Consider the following 20,061-nt stretch of genomic DNA (forward strand, 5'->3'; position numbering starts at 1 on the left):
CGAATTGCAGTCTGAGAACTTGTATACAAATATCTAGGCGGCGGGCTCCTAAAGCAATCTTTTTGATGGCTGAGCCATCGATGTTATGCCTCTTTAAACATTCCAGAAAAAGACGCACGAGTCACTGTATAAGCATCAGTAAACCTTTTATTCTCGCATGATATTCAACTATACACTCTTGCAGAAAAACACACAAGTACATAATAATAACGAGAAACAACGTGAGCTCGGTTGTCAGAAAAGGACTGAAGGCGTCCGCTTTTATGATGTCACTCATAGACGCAATATCTATCTCCAACGAAAAAGAGCAATGCCACTCTTAATATTCTACACAGCAAGAAAAAAACAAACGTAAATAAAAAGTCACAATAAGAAGTAACGGATCAGCAACAAAATGAAGCGATGATGACATCTTTATTTTCAATTTAACTTTGTCACGCAGGTTAACACTCGACAAGAAATTACCTATCAGACAAAGAAATTGCACTGTTTATTTACATCATCTCTGTGTTTGAGTGCACTCTGTCTTCGGTCATGGTGAGATGTAAACTCCGTATAATCACGTTTTCTTGGAGTTTGAGAGCGTCCGTGCGAGCGAAAGTTCCCGAACCTTTCTTTCACGAAGTACCGCTTTATAGGTGGTATGTGGCACGTGGTCAATAGCTGGAATGTTCCTATGGTTTGATGTGTCATTGCAGTCAGTAACTTCCCGTTCTGACCCTGTTAAGATGTTAGAATATATCGAAGGTTTTTAGGCTGAGCATGCAGTTTCTTTGCGACGTGGTGTAATTCATTAGTAATTGACTGGATTCAAGGGGAAGATTTCAAAATCGATCACGTAGCTACGTAACGTTCAGCTGCAGGAAGTTTTCAAAATGGACCTGGGGGATCATAATAGGAATATGGAGCTGTAATAACGACTTTCGCTAAAGATCCCCGAAAGTGATCAGTCGAATCTATAGTGATAACTCAGCAGACAATGGCGTTATGTTCAGATGGTGTGGGTTCGATCGTAGGCAACGGGGGCCGCATTTCGATGACGGCGTAACGCAGAAACAGGCGTTTAGTACCTAAGCGTTAACATGATGCGTTGAAGAACCGTTAACGGAAAGCGGGCCTTGTAATCACGTTTTACTTGGCATGTAATACCCCAGAATGTTCTTTTTTTTTTTGACGATAAGTCCACAAACGGCCCTCTTTATTTCAGTGTCGCCTGTAGACCTCATTGCCCAACGCTAACTCGCACACATTGCCAGGCCACTCGATGCGAGTCACTCAGCAGCGCTAACCGTCGTGGTAGTCTACTTGGCTGTTGACCGCAAGGTAGCGGGAGCGAATCCCTGCCATAGCGGCCGCATTTTGATGGAGACGAAATGCTACAGGAGGCCAGTGTGCTTAGATTCAAGGGCATGTTAAAGAACCCAAAGGGGTCGAAATTGCCGGAGCCCTACATTAGGACTGTCTCTCGCAACCGTACTTTTGTTTTAGGACGCAACATGGCAACAATTATTATATTACTCTCAGGGGTGCTATAGAAGGCGCTGTACTCTTTCAACGTGTCCGTGGTGGCCATTGTCACGTCGCCATGTTAGCACGCGCTTATCGCATCTATGCTTGTGGATAGCTATGTGTATAAGTGCCACATCAGAAGATGTGCCAGTTGAAACTGCCTGGTCTATAGAAGATATGCCAGTTGAAACTGGCATATCCAGAAGATATGCCAGAAGATATGCCAGTTGAAACTGCCCTCGGGACAGATGGTCTATAGACGGCTCCCTACCGCGCCGCGCCACCGTCTCCGACGACGTCCAGCTCGCCGTCCAGGTCTGAGCCGCAGGATCCTGGGTTCGAGTCGTCCGTCAGGCCGTGCCTTGTCGCCACCGCTGTCGAGGAACTGTCCTCGCCCACCTTGCGCATCTGCTTCTTGTGCTTCATGCGCCGGTTCTGGAACCACGTTTTAACCTGCGTCCAGCGTTTGGCGGAATGATACGCTGCTACTCTCGTCTCTTGGACAAGTTCGTACGAGAGACACAGAAATTCAGAACAGCGCTGAAGAAGGAAGCCCGAGCGAAGAAAAAAAAAGTACTTGAACAATAGCGCCACTTGGAACAATTTATTTATTTAATTATTTACAGATACTGCAGGCCCATCATGGGCCCTTGCGGGAGGGGCAAAAGTGTAAAGGCTAGAGATTTACACACAGTGCATTGAAAGAAAAAACAAACGAAAGAAAGACAGTGTCTAATTAGTACAGCTTAATTAGCTTTAAAGTAATAACACCTTGAGCATCTCAAAAAGTGCGAGGATTCAATATGCAAAATTCACACAACAAAGGAACATTAATAACATCAGCTACCATCAATCCTGAAGACTTCCGATTGCTTTTATACTATGCACTTGTTACATTGGCAACGAGTCCCATGAATTATTTGTACGCGAAAAAAATAAGAACTTGAAAAGGTTAGTTTTGGTGCTGTATGAAGTTAGTGATTCATTGTGTGGATTCCTTGTAGTTCGTGACCCCAATGGCACCACGAAGGGCTCAGGGGGAAGATTTATTCTATGGCAGCATTCGTCACAGTCGCGTAAGACATTGGTCCCAGACTTTCCGGTTGTGAAAGTGGCTGATAAACAAACAGTCAGGGGTCACCGACCGCCATGAATGTTAAATAAAAAAGATCTGTGGTCATAATTTTGAACGTCAAGAAACAACATAATATGTCCTACTGAGTAAATGTGGTGGGGGGGGGGGCATAATTGACACTCCCATTCGGATGATTAGTTGGCTAACCTTCAGTCCGAACGCTTAACCACTTCGTTTTGTAAATAATAGCATTTCTTCATATCTGATAGGTATGCATATACGCTGCCCTTCCTAGGTGCAGCGAATTCATCAGTATTATTATGTAACTAAATTAATGTTGCGCGCTTGAATTCGAAACTCGGCTCCTATAAGAGTGCGCAGGGTACCCCTTCGGAGGGGGCACAAGCTCATCGTGGAGTCCCCCCCCCCCCCTCCCACTTCTTTCTATTGAGTCAATGTACGGGGCAAACATCGCCCCCCCCCCCCTCCCTCCTTAGTGATTTTGCAAGAGGGGCGGCCCCCTGTCCGCCCACGCCCTTGTGGGCATGCCTATAAGCACTTGAGATTGTGAATGGAACGGACGGATGTATTTTCCTTTTCAGGCAAATGTATAAGACAAATGCATAGGCTGGTGCAACGCCATGCGTATAGCGTTGTTTTATGTAGAATATGCTTGCTGTTCGCTCCCCCAATACAAATAATTCAGGAGCAAAACGCAAAGAAAAACGTGCTCCCCTTTTTCTTTCCGTTCCGATAATCAGTTTACCATTATCTCTAAGTCTCTTTTTATTCGAACACTGTACTTGAGATAAACGCCAGACCTAATGCTCTCCATAAGAAACAGGTGACGATAAGGCCCGCACAGGGGCTCCTCTAATCACGCCGGTCGAGTGAAAGCTCTTTGGAACTTGGCGCGGACAAGCGACTGAATTGCGACTAATGACGCCATCGATTTGAAAACTCATTGACAGCCGGACCACCACCATTCAGATTGAAAGAGTCGAGGAAAGGAAAAAAAAAGGGGGGGGGGGGCAACACCGAGATTAAACATTGTTCACTAAACGACGCAGTGGACGTCTCGCAGTCCTCTCCTCTTCCATTCTCCGTTCAATCGCTCGCTCCCTCTCTCCCACACCACACAATGGCAATGCGGAAAAAAAAGGGGGATGTTGTTGCCTCGAGGCACAATTTGCAGAGTTTAAAGCTTGGTCGGACCTCAGCCGGCGCTCGGACGCTGCTTTTTCGACTGCGTGTCGTGACATAACAAGAAATAATAACGAAACAACAAAACGAGGGAGGGGGAGAGAAATAAGGGGAGAGAGGAAACTACGAAAGTCGCAAACGAGTCGAGCGCAACAGTCCAGTGCGTTTGCTGCGTTGAGCGCCCGCACGGTCGCTGCGGGCGAGCTACATCGAGGACAAAAGCGGTGTCGTGATCGAGACAATGGGCGCAGCGATGTTATTGTATCGCTCCCGCCACACAAGGACACGTAAGAGGGCGCGTCGTGCGCGGCAGCAGCGATGGAGATCTCTCGGCTTTTTGTACACGCTCTGACCCCCCACGTCCTCGTCGCCGCGCCGCCGTTGTCGTCTTTCCCAGAGGCACGTTTCGGACCACTTCGTCGAGTGCGCAGCTTGTTTTCCCTCCTTGCATTTGCACCCCCCCAACTGAAGTTTTATGCGCCAGTTTCGCTATTTTATTTGGACAGTGTGGGTTCCGATGGAAGAACAGAAGAGTCTGCGCACGTGGCTTCACTGCGTTTGGACACTGAAAGAGTTGTGGTAGATGACCTTTTTTTTCTACCTTTCTGAACTGATATAGTATGCTCTGTTTCTACTGTAAAAGTATCTTGAATCGTTCTGGTGAACAAGAACACAAGGAAGCTATCGCGTAACTATATATCGCGTATCTGTATCGCGTATCTATATAGTATATCAGCTGATGCGGCGCACTTGCACTTGCGAGGGCGTCAACAAATAATTATGAATAAAACTTGTGTTCATGAATGTTCAACAAAAATGCTTTAATGCCAGAATAAATTTCAGGGATGCGGAAACAGAAATACAGATACACGTGTGCTGATCCTAAATTCTACGGTATCACGTCCCTGCTCAATAGCTTGATCGCAAGGCACGCAGTGGTGGGAACGTACAGCATAATTTTGATAATCTGGTGTTCTTTCACGCGCACTGAAATCTATCACTTCAAACACGGGCGCTTTTGCACTGCGCCCCCAAAAAATCAGGCCTCCATAGTCGAAAATCAGCCCATGACCACTTGCTTATTAAGTATAACAGCGTCGAATGAAAGTTTCATTTATAACGCGGCGCCAATGCAGTGGTCAACTGAGAAGCTCAAGTAATAGTGAATTTGTTATTGGAGGGCGATAGACCCATAACTAGTCATTACATACATCATGATTATACCCCTTAGTAAAAGGCGCCTCTCACCACAAGCATGCTAAACCTAAACAAATACGCTCTGGCTATGTATATAAAGAGTACTACGAGATCTAGGATCAGTATTGCACAGCATACATGCGTCGAAGATGCAAAGTTTCCACACCACCGGCAAACAATAAGTATTGTGCCTGTGCAACACGTACCTGCGTCTCGGACAGGCTGAGCGCGGTGGCCAGCTCCAGGCGCTCCGGAGTGGAGAGGTAGCGCTGCGCCTCGAAACGCTTTTCTAGTCCGTGCAGTTGCTGGTCGCTGAACACGGTGCGCGCCTTGCGGCGACGGCAGGGACGTGAACCGGGCTCGCAGCTGCCCGGGCCCCCGAACAGGCTCGGAAACGCCAGCCCTGCACGTAAATAACATCTCTGGTGGCGTGTGTTCCCTGCAGCTTTCGCATTTTTGTCGATAGCGCTAAATTTTGTCTACATGAATCTGAATTGTAGCATTTGACGTACAGTCTCGGCACCCATTCAGCACCGGCCTTCCCAAAAAGCTCCCAATCTATAAAAAATATTTCGTAAGAGAAAACAAATCAAGCGATCCCGAATCTGGGCATGTGATTAGCGACCGACCAATGATAACTCATGAAATAAAAGCTTTCCGAATTCTGTACTGATTATCTCCCTTTATCATTTCATGATCTATTATACTGCACTCTGTCTTCCTTTTTAGATGCGAAGCAGCTATTTGACTCACGTGTGTAATGTCGTGTGCACGTGCGTCCTCACTAACGTGCCGCAACGCGTTCCCCTCGCCGTGTTGGAGTGGTGCCAAGTAGGTCACGCCGCAGCTGCTCTTGGACGGCACGCTCCACTCACCTGTTTCCCTCGCAGGTGCGCTCTGACGTCACTTTCCCCTCAGCCGCGGAACGCTCGCCGCAGCGCCCACGGATGCCGGCTCCTCCGCCCACTCGCAACACACTTCTCACTCGCTTCACACTCTCCACTGCCCGCAACACTCTACCACCCGTCGAGTCGGAACACTCTTTCGGCTCGTTTATCTGCGATGAAACTTACACGAAACCCAACCCGCCTTCGGCGTCTTTGCGTTTCAAACAAACGTTTACTCGAGTAAACGCTACGCCGAGTTTTGCTCCAAACAGTCCATCCAGCACCCGCGTCAACGCATATATCAACCAGGACAACGCCGTGTGCACCATTGCCACTTCTGTTCTGTTCTGTTCGTTTTAACTGTTTTGCTGTGGAGAGGTTGGGGTGCATGTTGCCTCGGCTACTCCATATCAAAGTTCTGTAGCAAAAAAAAAGAATAATACAGAACGGTACCCAAAAATTAACAATACGAAAAAAAACATAGTAGCACACTGAAACCAGTTCAAATACCATGCCAATACAGAGTTTTCTTCGAGCAGTTTCCTTCCTTTCATACTGTCAGTATATGCATACACACATTTTATATATATCCATCTCTGGCTGTCTATTATAAGCGATTGTCTGGTCCAGTCTCCACTAAAAAGTCTGTCAGGAAGATTATTGCCTTTTTCTGGAGATGCATCTCAGGCCATGGTCCAAGTAGTTTATTGTGAGGGGCCGTCTGTACAAACTTGCTAATTTGTTCTTTAATTTTTCTGTTTCATTCGCGTATTTGACGCACCCCAAAATAATATGGCAAACATTTCCTTCTGCATGACCCCAATGACATTCGGGTGAGTTGGATCGATGTATCCTGTGCATGAAGCTGTCTGTGTATGCTACTTCCAATCAAAGTCAGTGGTTTATTGTATCTAGGTGTCGTGGGAGGTCTGTCACTATGGAAAATTTTCTGTGTGGATCAACTTCATAAAGTACTGTTTCCTTTATTTAGGGCTCTCAAACCACGTCTCTATCGAACAATGGTTAGCTCCTTGCGTTATAAAATGTCGAATAATCTATTCTATTCTATTCTATAGCTATTCCCGTGTATACGGCTCAACAAACGCGTTCAATCAGTCCGCACTTCCACGTGCTATCCGTCTGTGGAACAGTTTGCCTGACGACATTGCATCCCAGACAAACTTTGACACATTCCGTCATATCTTATCAAGCCACTTCACATGCCTCAGCAAGTAGATGCCGTATCATAATTCATTGGTCCGTATTGGTTCATTTTTGTGATTGTCACATTCATGTGCGCGATGATTCTGCCTTGTGGCCGCTGCCTGCGCAGGAAATAAAGTGTTTTGCCCACGGTTACTATGCGTGTATCTTTTGTACATGTTGAACTTTTGTACATGTTGGTGCTTTTTGTTTGACTTATTATTTTCCAATTATTTCTTTTGTATTTGTTTTAGTTTGAGATGTATATAAGTATTGCGCCCCTTACTCAATTGTTTCTTTTGTACTTTTTTTTCATTTTGAGGTGTCTATATGTATTCCCCCCTTGCTCAATTGTCTGTCTTGTATATTTTTTTTCAGTTTATTTGTATATATGTATAGCCCCCCTTACTCAATGCCCCTCATGGGGCCTGTAAGGTACTTTGAAATAAATAAATAAATAAATATACGCCCCAGACATAAGGATTGCGCAATCCCGCTCTTCCTTCAATGCTTTCTTCGCGAGGCTGTCAGCCTCTTCATTTCTCTTTATTCCACTGTGGCATGGTATCAATTAGAATACGATGTTGTGGCCCTGCGATGAGGCATATTCCACAGTTTCTGCAATACATTGTGATATTTCACCATTTTTGTAAAGTTATCTCACATTTCTGATTAGCTGAAGAGCAGGTTTGCTATCCGTGCATATCACCCACTTTCGTGGCTCAGGATTCTTGCAGATAAGCTTAACTGTTTCAAAGATAGCCACCGATTCTGCTGTGGTCGATGAAGATTTGTGCGATAATTTGTGCATTCTCTTTTTCTGGATTTCGGGTATAAAGACCACACAGGCTGAAGCTTCTTCAGTGCATGATCCATCTGTACATCTTTGTTTTTTTATTATACATTATATGAAGCTGCCAAAGGTGGTGGTCGAGCCTCTGCATATACTAAAGCACTGGAAGTTGACCGGGGCAACCCTAGACTCAAGCTCCTTGCCAATAACAAGTGAAGTCTCCTTTCGATGGAGGCTGGAAGTCCGTGCAGCAGAGGCAGTGAGTAACTTACGATGGGGCGTATCCAGGCAACATGTAGGGCTAAGAATGACTCTGTAGTACCACCCCATTTGGCCCCGCAGAGATGCCGGAGGATTCTAATGGCCTGATTCACTTTTTGTTCAAGGGACTGGACATGAGGCGACCATGTTAGTCTCCGGTCTAAAAATACTCCCAAGAATTTATGAGAATTTATCTTGAACCTTGTTCTGACGCAGAAACGTATGGATCGAAGATGAAACATGTACTAACAAAAGCTACTCGTGCAGTACCCATTCCAGATGGGTATTCAGGTGTTGACGCTGAGTATGAGAGGCTTCGGGTAATACGACGCCGATCTGAAAGAAAATATTGCAGGTCAGGTAATTTAGAAGATTTCAAGGTTGCACAGAAAGTACATTCTGCAATGCATAACCAACTGCAGAAGCTTTCAACCAAAAGGTGGCAAGATGTATGTGCCTCACTGCTACGTCGAATCCCATCAGGGTTCCCTTCGGAGAGATGGTCCTTTTTTTGTTAAACTCCCACTGCATTCTTCCTCTCTGTCAACGTTAAGTGTGTCGCTTTTCGCGATGATGGCTGCCGCTTGTCTCGGCGGACGCATACGTACAAGCGAGCCGCTGGTGAGGCGGTTTCCGAGTAGAAGCGCTGACGAGGGGCTGCCGTTCGAAGAGTGTAGCGAGGCAAGAGAGAAAGAAGCGCAGTGGCGCCATTCATTAGCGCGGCGGCACAAGTGCCTTGGGACGAGGACGCAGCAAGACCGTCGGATTGGGGGGAAAAGAAGAGAACGAGGCGGTCGGACACGATAATTAGACGCTTCTTAGCCCGTTCCCCTTAATGACATCACGAGCGCCGCCGCGGAAGCCCGCTACGCCGCTGTTTGTGCTGCTGATGCTGGCGTTTACACGCCGCGCGAAAAAGAGGAGGCACGATACTTCAAGAATAGCGTGCAGGACCTCGAGGGAGCGGGAGCTTCTGCGTTTGCACGAACCGCCGCGCGGTCTCTTCGTACGAAATTCCAGCAGCATCGCCATTCCACTCAGTATATAGAAGACGGTCTTCGAATACGTAGCAGTCACTGTTGGTGACCGCTTCAAAGCGAAAATCTGTTGGTGCTATATATTTCCAGCAAACGAATACGCATATGTTTCAGAGTGACTCCGACTTCCCATCGTGAATAATTTGTCACAAATAGCATAATGTCTAGTGTAAATAAAAGGAAAAAATGGGCTTTGTTTATATCTGCTACTATATACTTTGTTCCACATGTCCGTATATGCGGTGTTGGTTAGATACCCGGTTATATACAGCTTATATATACCCGAAAAGTCTGGTCTCTACAAGCATGCCAGGTACACGTATATAATGAAGCTATGCGTGTATACATAAAGGATGGCTTCAGTGAAGCACGCAAAGTACATGTTTTAGAAGCGCGTCACTGTGGCGAGCAGGTTGCTCTGCTCCAGCTGAATGCTTCTTACTCGGCGTACATCTTCGCCTCTCGCTCGGAGGGCATGCATTGCAGCGGCAAATAATAGAAGCAGATCCATTCATCCATCCATCCATCCACCCACCCACCCACCCACCCACCAAGGTATCATGCAAGATATAATTTATATCAATGCGAGATATCATTTGCCAGTTCATATCGTTGCACTTGGATAATAATATTGTTTGAATTCTACGAGCCGAAACAACTGTTAGGATGGCCGCAGTAGTAAATGACTTCAGAAATTTAAAATGCCAGAGATTCTTAAGGCATTCTAAATTCTAACCAAAGCTCGTAAGGACTTTCTAATTGAATACACTGAAACCATAATTTGAGCGCCAGGGCACGAAGGCGTCACCGGGAACCAGTTTGCGGATGAGGCGGTTCGAGGCTTCACAAATCACCCAGCTTCTTTGCACACTGCAACAGAAAACCCAACGCCCCTAGACCCTAATTCTTCTCAGATTTTTCGAGCGAACAGGGTAACAAAAAAACTGTATCCAGCAGCGCACAAAAACCTCGCAGCAATATAATCTGCGGCATTACGCAGACTCCAGGCAAACACATGCATGAACTTACACGAGCTATACATGTATTCTCTGCCACAGCACACAGAGATATATGTCCGTGGTGCGGGGCCACACCAACTCCGTTTCACGTTACGTGGGATTCCCGATGAAGAACAAACACCACAGCATGAACAACACAGAGGAACAGTGGCAGACACTGCTGTCCGGCTCGGCTTTTGACGATCAGCTTTGGCTGGAGTGGAGCCCTGGTATAGGAACCCAAACTCACTTTTTAAGGAAAAATAAATAAATATAGCTTTGGGTTCATTAAGTATTACGGCTTGGTGGCGCTAGCCACCGCCCAATCTAAAGGGTACAGCCATATCCATCCATCCGTCCGTCCGTCCGTCCGTCCGTCCGTCCGTCCGTCCGTCCGTCCATCCGTCCATCCATCCATCCATCCATCCATCCATCCATCCATCCATCCATCCATCCATCCATCCATCCATTTGCTATGCTTCGCGTCGTGCCCAAATAAAATCTCTCTCTCTCTCGCTCTCTGGGATTCTTGAACTTGCACCTAAATCTAAGTACATCGGTCTCAAGCATTTTGACTCCATAAGAATGCCCCCGCCGCTACCAGGATTCAAACCCACAACCTTCGTGTGAGCATTCAAGCACCACCACGGTTGGTGCTGTACGTAGAGGAGTTCGTTGTAGACGTCGAAAAAGTTACCGTATTTTCCAAACAAATTTCGGTGCCCAAGTTGGTTTCACGGTACTACTTTGTCACAATGCGAAGAAAGCGGCTTACGCCAATACGCGGGAAATTTTTTTGTTTGGTTGTATATTTTCGCAGTTTGTCGTTTGGAATATTCGTTATATGCAGGAATGACGCTCTAGGCAATAACTTGCGCCATGTGACACGGTGACTCAACACTTTTAACCGCCACTGTACGTGCTCGTTGGGCACCGGAAGCCTCTACTATAGCCGGCCGTAATGTTGGAATTGTTATTTATTATCATACTCAGCGTGCTTCTTGGGCTATTGGGCGCGCCGGTGATGTTAGACTTTTTCTCTACGTCAAACTGTTCTGGCTGCAAGACTGTGAGCGTCGTGGAAAATAGCGAGGTTTTTCTTCGTTTTACGGCAGCCAATGATTTAACAACCGCAAACGAAACCTTCCCGACAACCGCGACGGCGAGAAATCATGGGAAATTTCATGCTATAGCATGCGACGGTGCCTACTCACTGTATGCGGCACCCTTACAATCAGACCGCTCACTCTTCAAAATGAACGCGTGAATATCTCGTTCTGAAAATAAACAGCCAACTTCATGTAACGTACACCCAGCTTCTTGGGGTGTATCGCACTGCCCGATGTTCAATATGTGAGGTGTTCCTGCACGTTTAATGTTTAATTGTCGTGTTCGAAAATAGTTCGATATAAAATATAATGCGATTCACCTGAGTTCGATACAGTCGGCTTTGGAAGTTAACGCCTAGAGCTTTAGTCTTCTTTTTTTGCAAATTGGTACAGCGCGAGCGACAATTCGCTGTTTCACTCGCATGTATGAGCCTAATCCGACTAGAAACGCAAAATGATGTGGCTCCGGAGAATATTCATTGCCCGCGCCACAAGCTGCCCCTGGTGGCAGGCTTCTTGATACACACAAAGCTCCAAGGTGAAGCACGCTTTCATGAGCGATATTGACACGGCATTTATAATAAAAAATATCGTTACTGCGGCTGTTTTCGATGTTTAGACAATAGTACAATAGAAATATCTTTAAAAGTACTTCAGTGCTGCTTTTTTTGCTTACTTACTCGTCATTTATTGTGTTCAGGAATACTACAGCAAGTGTTCCAGTGTGCGTGAATATATCGGAACGAAATATCAAAGCGATCAAAGTCTAAACAGAGGAAGTCCAGGGGGGATACGTAGACAGAGAGGGGAATCCGGCCGCCCCCCCCCCCTACTTTTGCCTGCCCCCTTCCCCTCCCTTTGAAACCCTCCCCTCTCAATTGCGCCCAAAAGTATACTAACAACAGGCAAGTCCTTCCATAACCCCACCCCCCTCCCCCAGAAACACGCAGGCACTTACTAAGCGAGCTCATTGTCGTCCCCTGGTAAAAAAAAGAAACCCTAGTGCCGCCCTTGATTGTATACAATTCCAAACTCAGTGGCCGAATTGCGATATAATCAATTCGTCAGTTGTTTTATCTGTCATATTTTATTAACAGTTAATTCGTGTCGCTATAACTAGTATTTCACTTTACGCAATGAATCGTGGTGCATGTCACCTGCCAGTTCGTGATCACGGAAATGGCAATATGCTGCCATTCAGTAATGATGACGTCATGAAAGAGGGAGTGGTGTGAATCGAAGCTTCGTAAGAAACTTTCATCTTAAATATCACCCCCCCCCCCCTTTCGGCTGCTTTCTGAGGTAACTGAACTACATCTGCTGGTGCTTGCTTTGAGCCATATTTGTCTTTAGCTGTTGGGATGTGTTTACATACCGCAGGTAGTCGTTCGGTGAGACTTTTATGACGCGGCTGTTATTACTGGCTGTATTGCCACAGTAAAAAAAAAAACGATAAGTTATATAGATCTCACGTGAACACTCTCCATCCGTGCATAAGCTTGTGCATTAGGTAGGCTTCAGCGTTTGGGACTTGGGCTTTTGCGTAATGATTTTGGATAAGCGCTATGACAGAATTTTCAACTGATAGAAAATGAATTGGTGGTGGAAGAAGTAAAAAATGGGAACATTAACACGTTAAATAATCCCTTAAATTCAATACAAATGATAAAAATAACTATCGACATACAGTTTTTTTCCGAAGTTTGATAAATCTATAAAAATTTTAAGTATGAATAATGTGCACGTAATTTATTCGGAAGTCTTGGCCTAGCCACGGGAACCGTCCGTATCACAGCACGCCCAAATGCAGTGCCACTCTCGCCATGTCCTACATGGTCAGAAGGGGTGGTGAGAAAGGAGTCCGTAGCACAGGCTTTCCAACAATGTGTGCTACCAGGGTCATATACCAAAAAGTTGTGGGAATTCATAATAAATGTTTATAATGATCACTTGCCAAGCAGTGATTCTTTTTTTTACCGCCTCATAATTACGAGTTCATAATGCCGTTCCTTCTTTATAGGTTTTATCGAATTGAAGATGTTTATATATTCTACACTAATTCACTTTTTATGCATATACAACATTTAGGTTACCCGAAATAATCACTTCCCAGTCGTCTAAGTTTTGTATGCGCACATTTTACAGCTTGTTTTTTGAGTCGTTTACAGTGAGAGATCAAATTAGAAAGTCTCTCCCCCCTCCCCCCTCCCCCCACTTTCATTTGCCGCCATGTCTTACAAAACTTTCAGAAAATACTGTTCTCCTCCTCTAACACGTTACGTTCGAAAAGTTTGGCAGATTGTACACCACTCAGTGCGTTATCCTTGCCCAAGTAACTGACTCTCTCCAAGCGATTAATAAATTTCATTTAATTTCACCAACTCACTCCCGATCACGCTGCCACATAACTTCAAGCTATTGAGCGTGAACAAATAGCGGTAGTGAAGAGCCGGTGAAAAAATTACAGGTGAGGCGCTGAGCTTATGGTTGGATTTCTGTGTTATTGCGAGGAAATGCAATATATGCAGATGCTCTGTATAGATCAACTAAAACGAACATCTGCACAGAGACCGGCTGAGAAAGCGTGCGTTAAAGGCTCTGTACCAAGTTATCTACTGTATTGCTTCAGAAAGAAAAATATACACAGAGCACGTGAGATTGATTGGCATGTCGGGTTTAACGTCCCAAAACCACCATATGATTAGAGCACGTAAGATTAGTGAAGCATATCTATGCACACGGAAATCGTGCATAGCTGTTAGATCGGTTATTTGCAAAAAACGTGATGGTCTGCTGTGCCAACTAATCTGAATCGATGACTTCTATATCTGCTCAGGTACTGTGTTTTTGTTGGTCTTCTGCCTGGAACTTTTGCTTATATTGCATTTTCACGCAAGTGGTTGCATAGTTTTTTTTTTTCACGCACTGTCTCGTCTCTATAGCGATCTTCATCATCATCATCATCATCAGCCTGACTACGTCCACTGCTGCAGGACGAAGGCCTCTCCCATGCTCCACCAGTTAACTCGGTCATGTGCTTGCTGCTGCCAATTAATACCCGCAAACTTCTTAATCTCATCTGCCCACCTAACCTTCTGTCTCCCCCTAACCCGCTTGCCCTCTCTGGGAATACCAGTTAGTTACCCTTAATGACCAGTGGTTATCCTGACTACGCGCTACATGCCCGGCCCATGTCCATTTCCTCTTCTTGATTTCAACTATGATATCCTTAACCCCTGTTTGTTCCCTAATCCACTCTGCCCTCTACTTGTCTCTAAGGTTACACCTACCATTTTTCTTTCCATTGTTCGCTGCGTTGTCCTCAATTTAAGCTGAACCCTCTTTGCAAGTCTCCAGGTTTCTGCTCCGTAGCTAAGTGCCGGTAATATACAGCTGTTATATACCTTCCTCTTGAGGGATAATGGCAGTCTACCTGTCATAATTTGAGAGTGCTTGCGATCTTATCAAGTCACAATAATTTGCCAAGCATTACCAGTTGGGTACATTTCTGCAGAATTTTGTTAACATTCTTTATTTTATTTTTGTAGATGCTTACTCTCATATACTTTATTGTGTGATAATATGTGTGTTTAAAAAAAGTGTAACAATTTCGAGTGATTCGTACTGAACTATGGACTCAGCCTCGCACAGAATGTTAACATCGAATATAGAATCATCATTGTCTCCATATACAGCTTCAAATTTTATCTTCGCGAGTTAAACTTGTTAAACTTTCTGACTCACATCCTCTAAAAATAACTTGTTCCTATATTTTCAGCAAATGACATTTTTATTCAATTGTACAAACTATGTGAAAGCACGCAAACGAGAAATACGAAATCTTATGCACTGGGTGAATTAATGTATTCTGTGGGACCAGCTTCCCCTACACAAAAAGACAAACACTTATACTGCATGCCTATCACATGCCTTTATTATACCTGCGTATAACCATTTATCTTTCCTTCTCTCTTCTTCTGAGTATTCGGCTAGCTTCCCAGTCATTCGTACTAGTAATTTAGATGAACCACACTGAAAGTGCACATCATCACTTCATAACGAGTCAATATATCTCGCCGCGTAGCATGTCTGCAGTTGACTTTAGCGTATTCTGAACCCATACCTATGAAAGCGATCTTCCAAAGACATGAATCAGAATTCACGAAGTGTTTTGTTCGTACTAGGGCCGTTTGTGCCCATGGTAGACCACTTTAGAAAGTATTCCGCCGTTGTTAGGCTGACATCTGCTCGCGTGCGACACGGATGCAGTTCGTGGTGTGTTTGAAGACGCCCCCACAGTCCCTGCTGTTCGCCTTTTGTAGCATATCGTTACGAACTTGGTACACGTACCTGGCGACAGAAGGAAGGACCCTTGCTCGATGGACTTGCCGATGAAATGAGCGGCCGGGAGGAATGCCGCCACGGCCGATCCCTGAGAGTATATTGGACCAAGCGGCGGCGTCTGCAGGCAAGTCGGTCCACTGGTCGCACCGCCTTGCGAGGCTGATCCGCGGACGTGCATGGGAGACGGGCCCAGACAGAGCGGGGAGTCGGCTAGCGGTGTCCCAGGTGGCGCCGTCAGAATGTCAGCGATCATGAACGAACGGCGCGGCGACATCTTGTGTCGGTAGCCAGTCGCCGTCTCACCGCCGTCGTCCTCGCTCACGGCCTTGCGGTAGAAGGCGCTCATCATCGTGTCGCTTCTCTCAGCGTTCGCAGTCGTAGACGCGGCCACCGACTCCGGGAAACGCATCGCCCACCACGAGCTAGAAAGCCGTCGTTCTCACGTCGACAACGAGCCGCTCCGCCGGTGTTGCTGATCGTCGGGCGCCCTCATGACGTATCATCGGCCGTCGCTGACGCCAATTCAACGCGTGTGCCGCCGATCTGTTTTCAACACGTTTTAGTCGGCCGAGGCAGAAAAGGGGAACCTAAAAGGCCGAAAACAGGCGCAGGAGGTGAGGGAAGCCCGAGCAGCGTAGGGCCCTCGTTGTTATCTTTATTATCGCGTCTTCCTTCCCGACCTCTCCCCCGCTACGGTGCGACGCCGCGCATGGGAAAAGTGCTCTCCGGGTTCCCTAATGGGGACGCAGCCCGACGCGGCACACTTCGGGAGCCACCGCGCTTTCCTCTTCTCCCGGGCCAATGGGGGGCTTAGCACCGGAGGCGGTGCCAGCTCCTCGCAGGCTCCGCCTTCTCCGATCTGGTGGCAGCGTCGGCGTCTTTCCCTGCGCGCCCGTCTATAACCTCATCTGAGGGAGGGGAGGTACATCGCATGAAGATCGGGAGAGGGCGATGTGCACCATCGAACCGACAAAAAGCAATGCTCACCCTCCTCTCTCTTTTACGCCGCTGAAACTGCGACGACGCGGAAGGCCTCTTTTTTCCCCCACAATTTTCCTCTTTCTCTTTTTTTTTCGTGGCAAGATGGTAAAAAGAGGAGAGAGGAATGGCGCGGGTTAATCTGATTTTCTGGCGTTTCGATTCGGGTTTTAGCGAGTGGATGGGTCTCCCCACCTCCGACATTCCCCCTTCCCGTTTCCCTCGCTTGCTCCCCAAATGTCTTTTCTTTTGTTCCGTTAGCTCCCAAACCTCTTCACTCTGCAGCTATTCCACTCAATTTCGCCAAAGAAAAAAAAACGCACGCATTGTGTCGGAATCCTTTGAGTGGAAATGGTTGCTTCTTTCATGTCTGATTTCGGTACCGTCGACAAAAAAAGAGAAGGAAAAGAAAGCATTGTTATCGAGTCCGTCTCTTTTCTTCCGAGTTAAAAGAAAAAGACGACGAGGTTGTTACGCTTTCTCGGCGATTCAGTCGGAATGATATCGAAGTCGAGCTACGAGAGTCGCTAAAGAGGGAAACACTCCAATTCACTCCAAATAATGATAAGTGGATTTGTGAAGGCGCTCCACGCTGCTTTAATATTTCAGGGCAACTTGCTGGACGTCTTTGTGCGCATACGATTGAAACGCATGTCGTTAATACTGCACCACCATCATCACCATCGTCACTTTTATCTTTGATTGATGGATATGTGGGGTTTAACGTCCCAAAGCCACCATATGATTATGAGAGACGTCATAGTGGAGGGCTCCGGAAATTTCGACCACCTGGGGTTCTTTAACGTGCACCCAAATCTGAGTACATGGGCCTACAACATTTCCGCCTCCATCGGAAATGCAGCCGCCGCAGCCGGGATTCGAACCCGCGACCTGCGGGTCAGCAGCCGAGTACCTTAGCCACTAGACCACCGCGGCGGGGCCACTTTTATCGTTGTGTCCACTACCGGACTAGGAACTCGAGCAGTGATCTTCAATTATCATTTTCTCCGTACTAGTCAAAACCGATTTGTGCCTTCACATTTCCTAAGCTCGTCACAGTATACTTATTTTTTTTTACGCTCCTAGAACGCTCCGAACTCGGATATATCGAACTCCCCCCAAAAACGGGAATTACTTCGATATATCGAATAACTTTGTCAACAACTTTTGCTGAAGTCGTTGTATCTTCAATACAAATTTCGGCGATCAATTTGGCTTCACGGCATTGCTCACTGTAATCTATAAGAACGAAGCCTTCACGGCAATTCACATGGCTTTTTTTTTTTTTCGCAATTTGTAGTTGGGGTGCGAGATTATATGCAGGAGTGGGTTATACTCGAAAAACTGCAGTAACAATGTAGAATGAGCCTGTAGTCTGCCTTGACTCTAATTTCGACCTTGTTGTTTTTTTAGTATCGTGCTTCTTGGAATGCTGTACCCACCGGTGACGTAATACCTTTTTTTCTCGCTTTCGACTGCAGTGATTATCGCTAGCTTTGCGGAAAACAGCAGCTAATTCTGTATCCATCGTGTTAACGAAACGAACAGAGAACGGAAAAGAACGGAAACCAAGTCTTCCTCGTCGATCTATACCATGAAGCCATGCCAGTGCTTGTAACTGCTCTGTAGAAAAAAAAAGGAAGGAAAAAAGGTGCCTTAATAATGCAAGTATACCGGGAGGACACTACTCGACGCATGTAATACTGAGTGGCGGAATTGGAGCTCGCACCAGGCGCCTGACATTTGCGCCACGAGAGAATGATTTAATGCTAATCACAAAGTGTGCAGCTGCTCAAATGCACGTGGCATTCGTACTTGGTGTATCACCATTTCGGGGAAGGAATAACGGTGACGTAATAAGTATTTCACCGAATTGCAAAAGGAAAAATTATGGCGTGCACAGTTGGCACTTCGTATACATTCATAGCGATGTGCTCACTACACGCCCACATTTCAAGTTTTTCGAGCTTAACGGCGCTTTCCCTGATTAAATAGTTATCTTAATACTTACAATATTAATTATTCTTGTATTTGTCAATGATACTGCGTAGTTGAGCGTTTAAATCGAACAGACGTTACAAAAATCAACAATAACGTCATTCATGCACAGCAAGCGTGCAAGCATGCAGTGACTGCATAAGAAGTACAAGATGTTGAAAAGTTGTATACTGTTGATATTCGAGTATATTTTCGCTGTACAAATTAATGCATTTTTTCACCTTTCCTTTGCACTTGCACAAATTTGCTATTTTAATGAAATACATCTTCAAGACTGAGAGGATTGCTGAAACTTGTGCCTCCTTCATGGGTGCAGAACCCGCGTCACTTTGTTTTGTTTTTTATTTCTCTCTGAAAGGTTGTTTTTCTTGTTGAAGGTCGGCGGCGTCTGATAACTCTAAGATGCACACTTTGTCGATGCTGTGGCTAGTGATGATGATGATGAGTTCTTGTTAAGTGTATGAGTATGACTTGGCAGCTTTCAACGACAGCCGTTACACAGTTCACATGGTGTAACACTGTGCAATTGTATCGACCTATATAGTTATCTTAATATTAATATTCTTTCGTTTGTCGATAATATTGTGTAGTTGAGCGTTTAGATCGAACATACGTTACAAAAATCAACAATTAACTTTATTCATGCACAAGAAGGCCTGCAAGCATGCAGTGCCGCTGCATAAGACGTAAAAGATGTTTGAAAGTTGTACTGTTTTATTTGAACATATTTTCGCTTTACAAAATGGTGATTTTTTTTCACCTTTCCTTTGTAGGCGCCGTCACCATACTTTAGCAAGCATTCCACGTGGAAGCGTCTGCGTGACGACTGGAACAGCAGCTTCGCAGCTGCTGTTTAATTGTCACGTGATCATGGAGGGGTGGCGAGCTTTGTGATGGGCGGAACCCTGTGCGTAGACGTCGCCACGAGCGCATCAGTACGTCGACGGTGCCAACTGCTCTTTACAAGCATGGAATGTGTCTATACGTTTCTGATATGCAACATAATGTGCTTAAAGGAGAGCATCGGACATTCGTGCGTATAGTATACTGGCAGTGAGGAAGTCAGCGGTCGAATCTAAAGACCGAGCTCACTATTGGGATCATGCCCACGCAGCGAAACGAAACACTCACCGCATTACAATCAATAAAAGCAGCGAGTATGGATTCGATCTTCGGTGAAACGCGTCGATTTGTGCGTCATCGTATGTTCCATCAATATCGCTGGTGTGAGCGCGTCATCTTCGGAATGTACCCGACCACGCATGTGTGTGTAGTAAATGGATGCAAAGTGAGCATAGAACATTAACCATTCGAGATTGTCCCCATACGATCAGGCGTGACCTGCGTCGAGATATTACGTGAATCCGGTGCAAACGCAGTCATAATAAGACACGAGTGTGTGTGTCCAAGTTATAAGTGAAGCCTGATCACTGCTACAGGGAATTGACAGCTTCACGTGCGTGTGTGTG

The 20,061-nt window shown here is 45.9% G+C and overlaps 1 protein-coding gene across 1 annotated transcript; it reads right to left on the minus strand.

Annotated features, from left to right (window-relative positions):
• Window positions 1–1,531: 1,531 nt before the first annotated feature.
• Window positions 1,532–16,147, minus strand: LOC119172657 (brain-specific homeobox protein homolog). Its single transcript, XM_075891870.1, has 3 exons — window positions 15,623–16,147; window positions 5,191–5,387; window positions 1,532–1,962 (listed from the first exon to the last, which is right to left on the minus strand). Exons 1-3 carry the CDS (start codon window positions 16,023–16,025, stop codon window positions 1,777–1,779), a joined length of 786 nt encoding a protein of 261 aa, XP_075747985.1. The 5' UTR covers window positions 16,026–16,147; the 3' UTR covers window positions 1,532–1,776.
• Between the last annotated feature and the right edge of the window lie 3,914 nt (window positions 16,148–20,061).

The sequence above is a fragment of the Rhipicephalus microplus genome, chromosome 4 (genome assembly GCF_043290135.1).
Source record: "Rhipicephalus microplus isolate Deutch F79 chromosome 4, USDA_Rmic, whole genome shotgun sequence".
Taxonomy (NCBI): domain Eukaryota; kingdom Metazoa; phylum Arthropoda; class Arachnida; order Ixodida; family Ixodidae; genus Rhipicephalus; species Rhipicephalus microplus.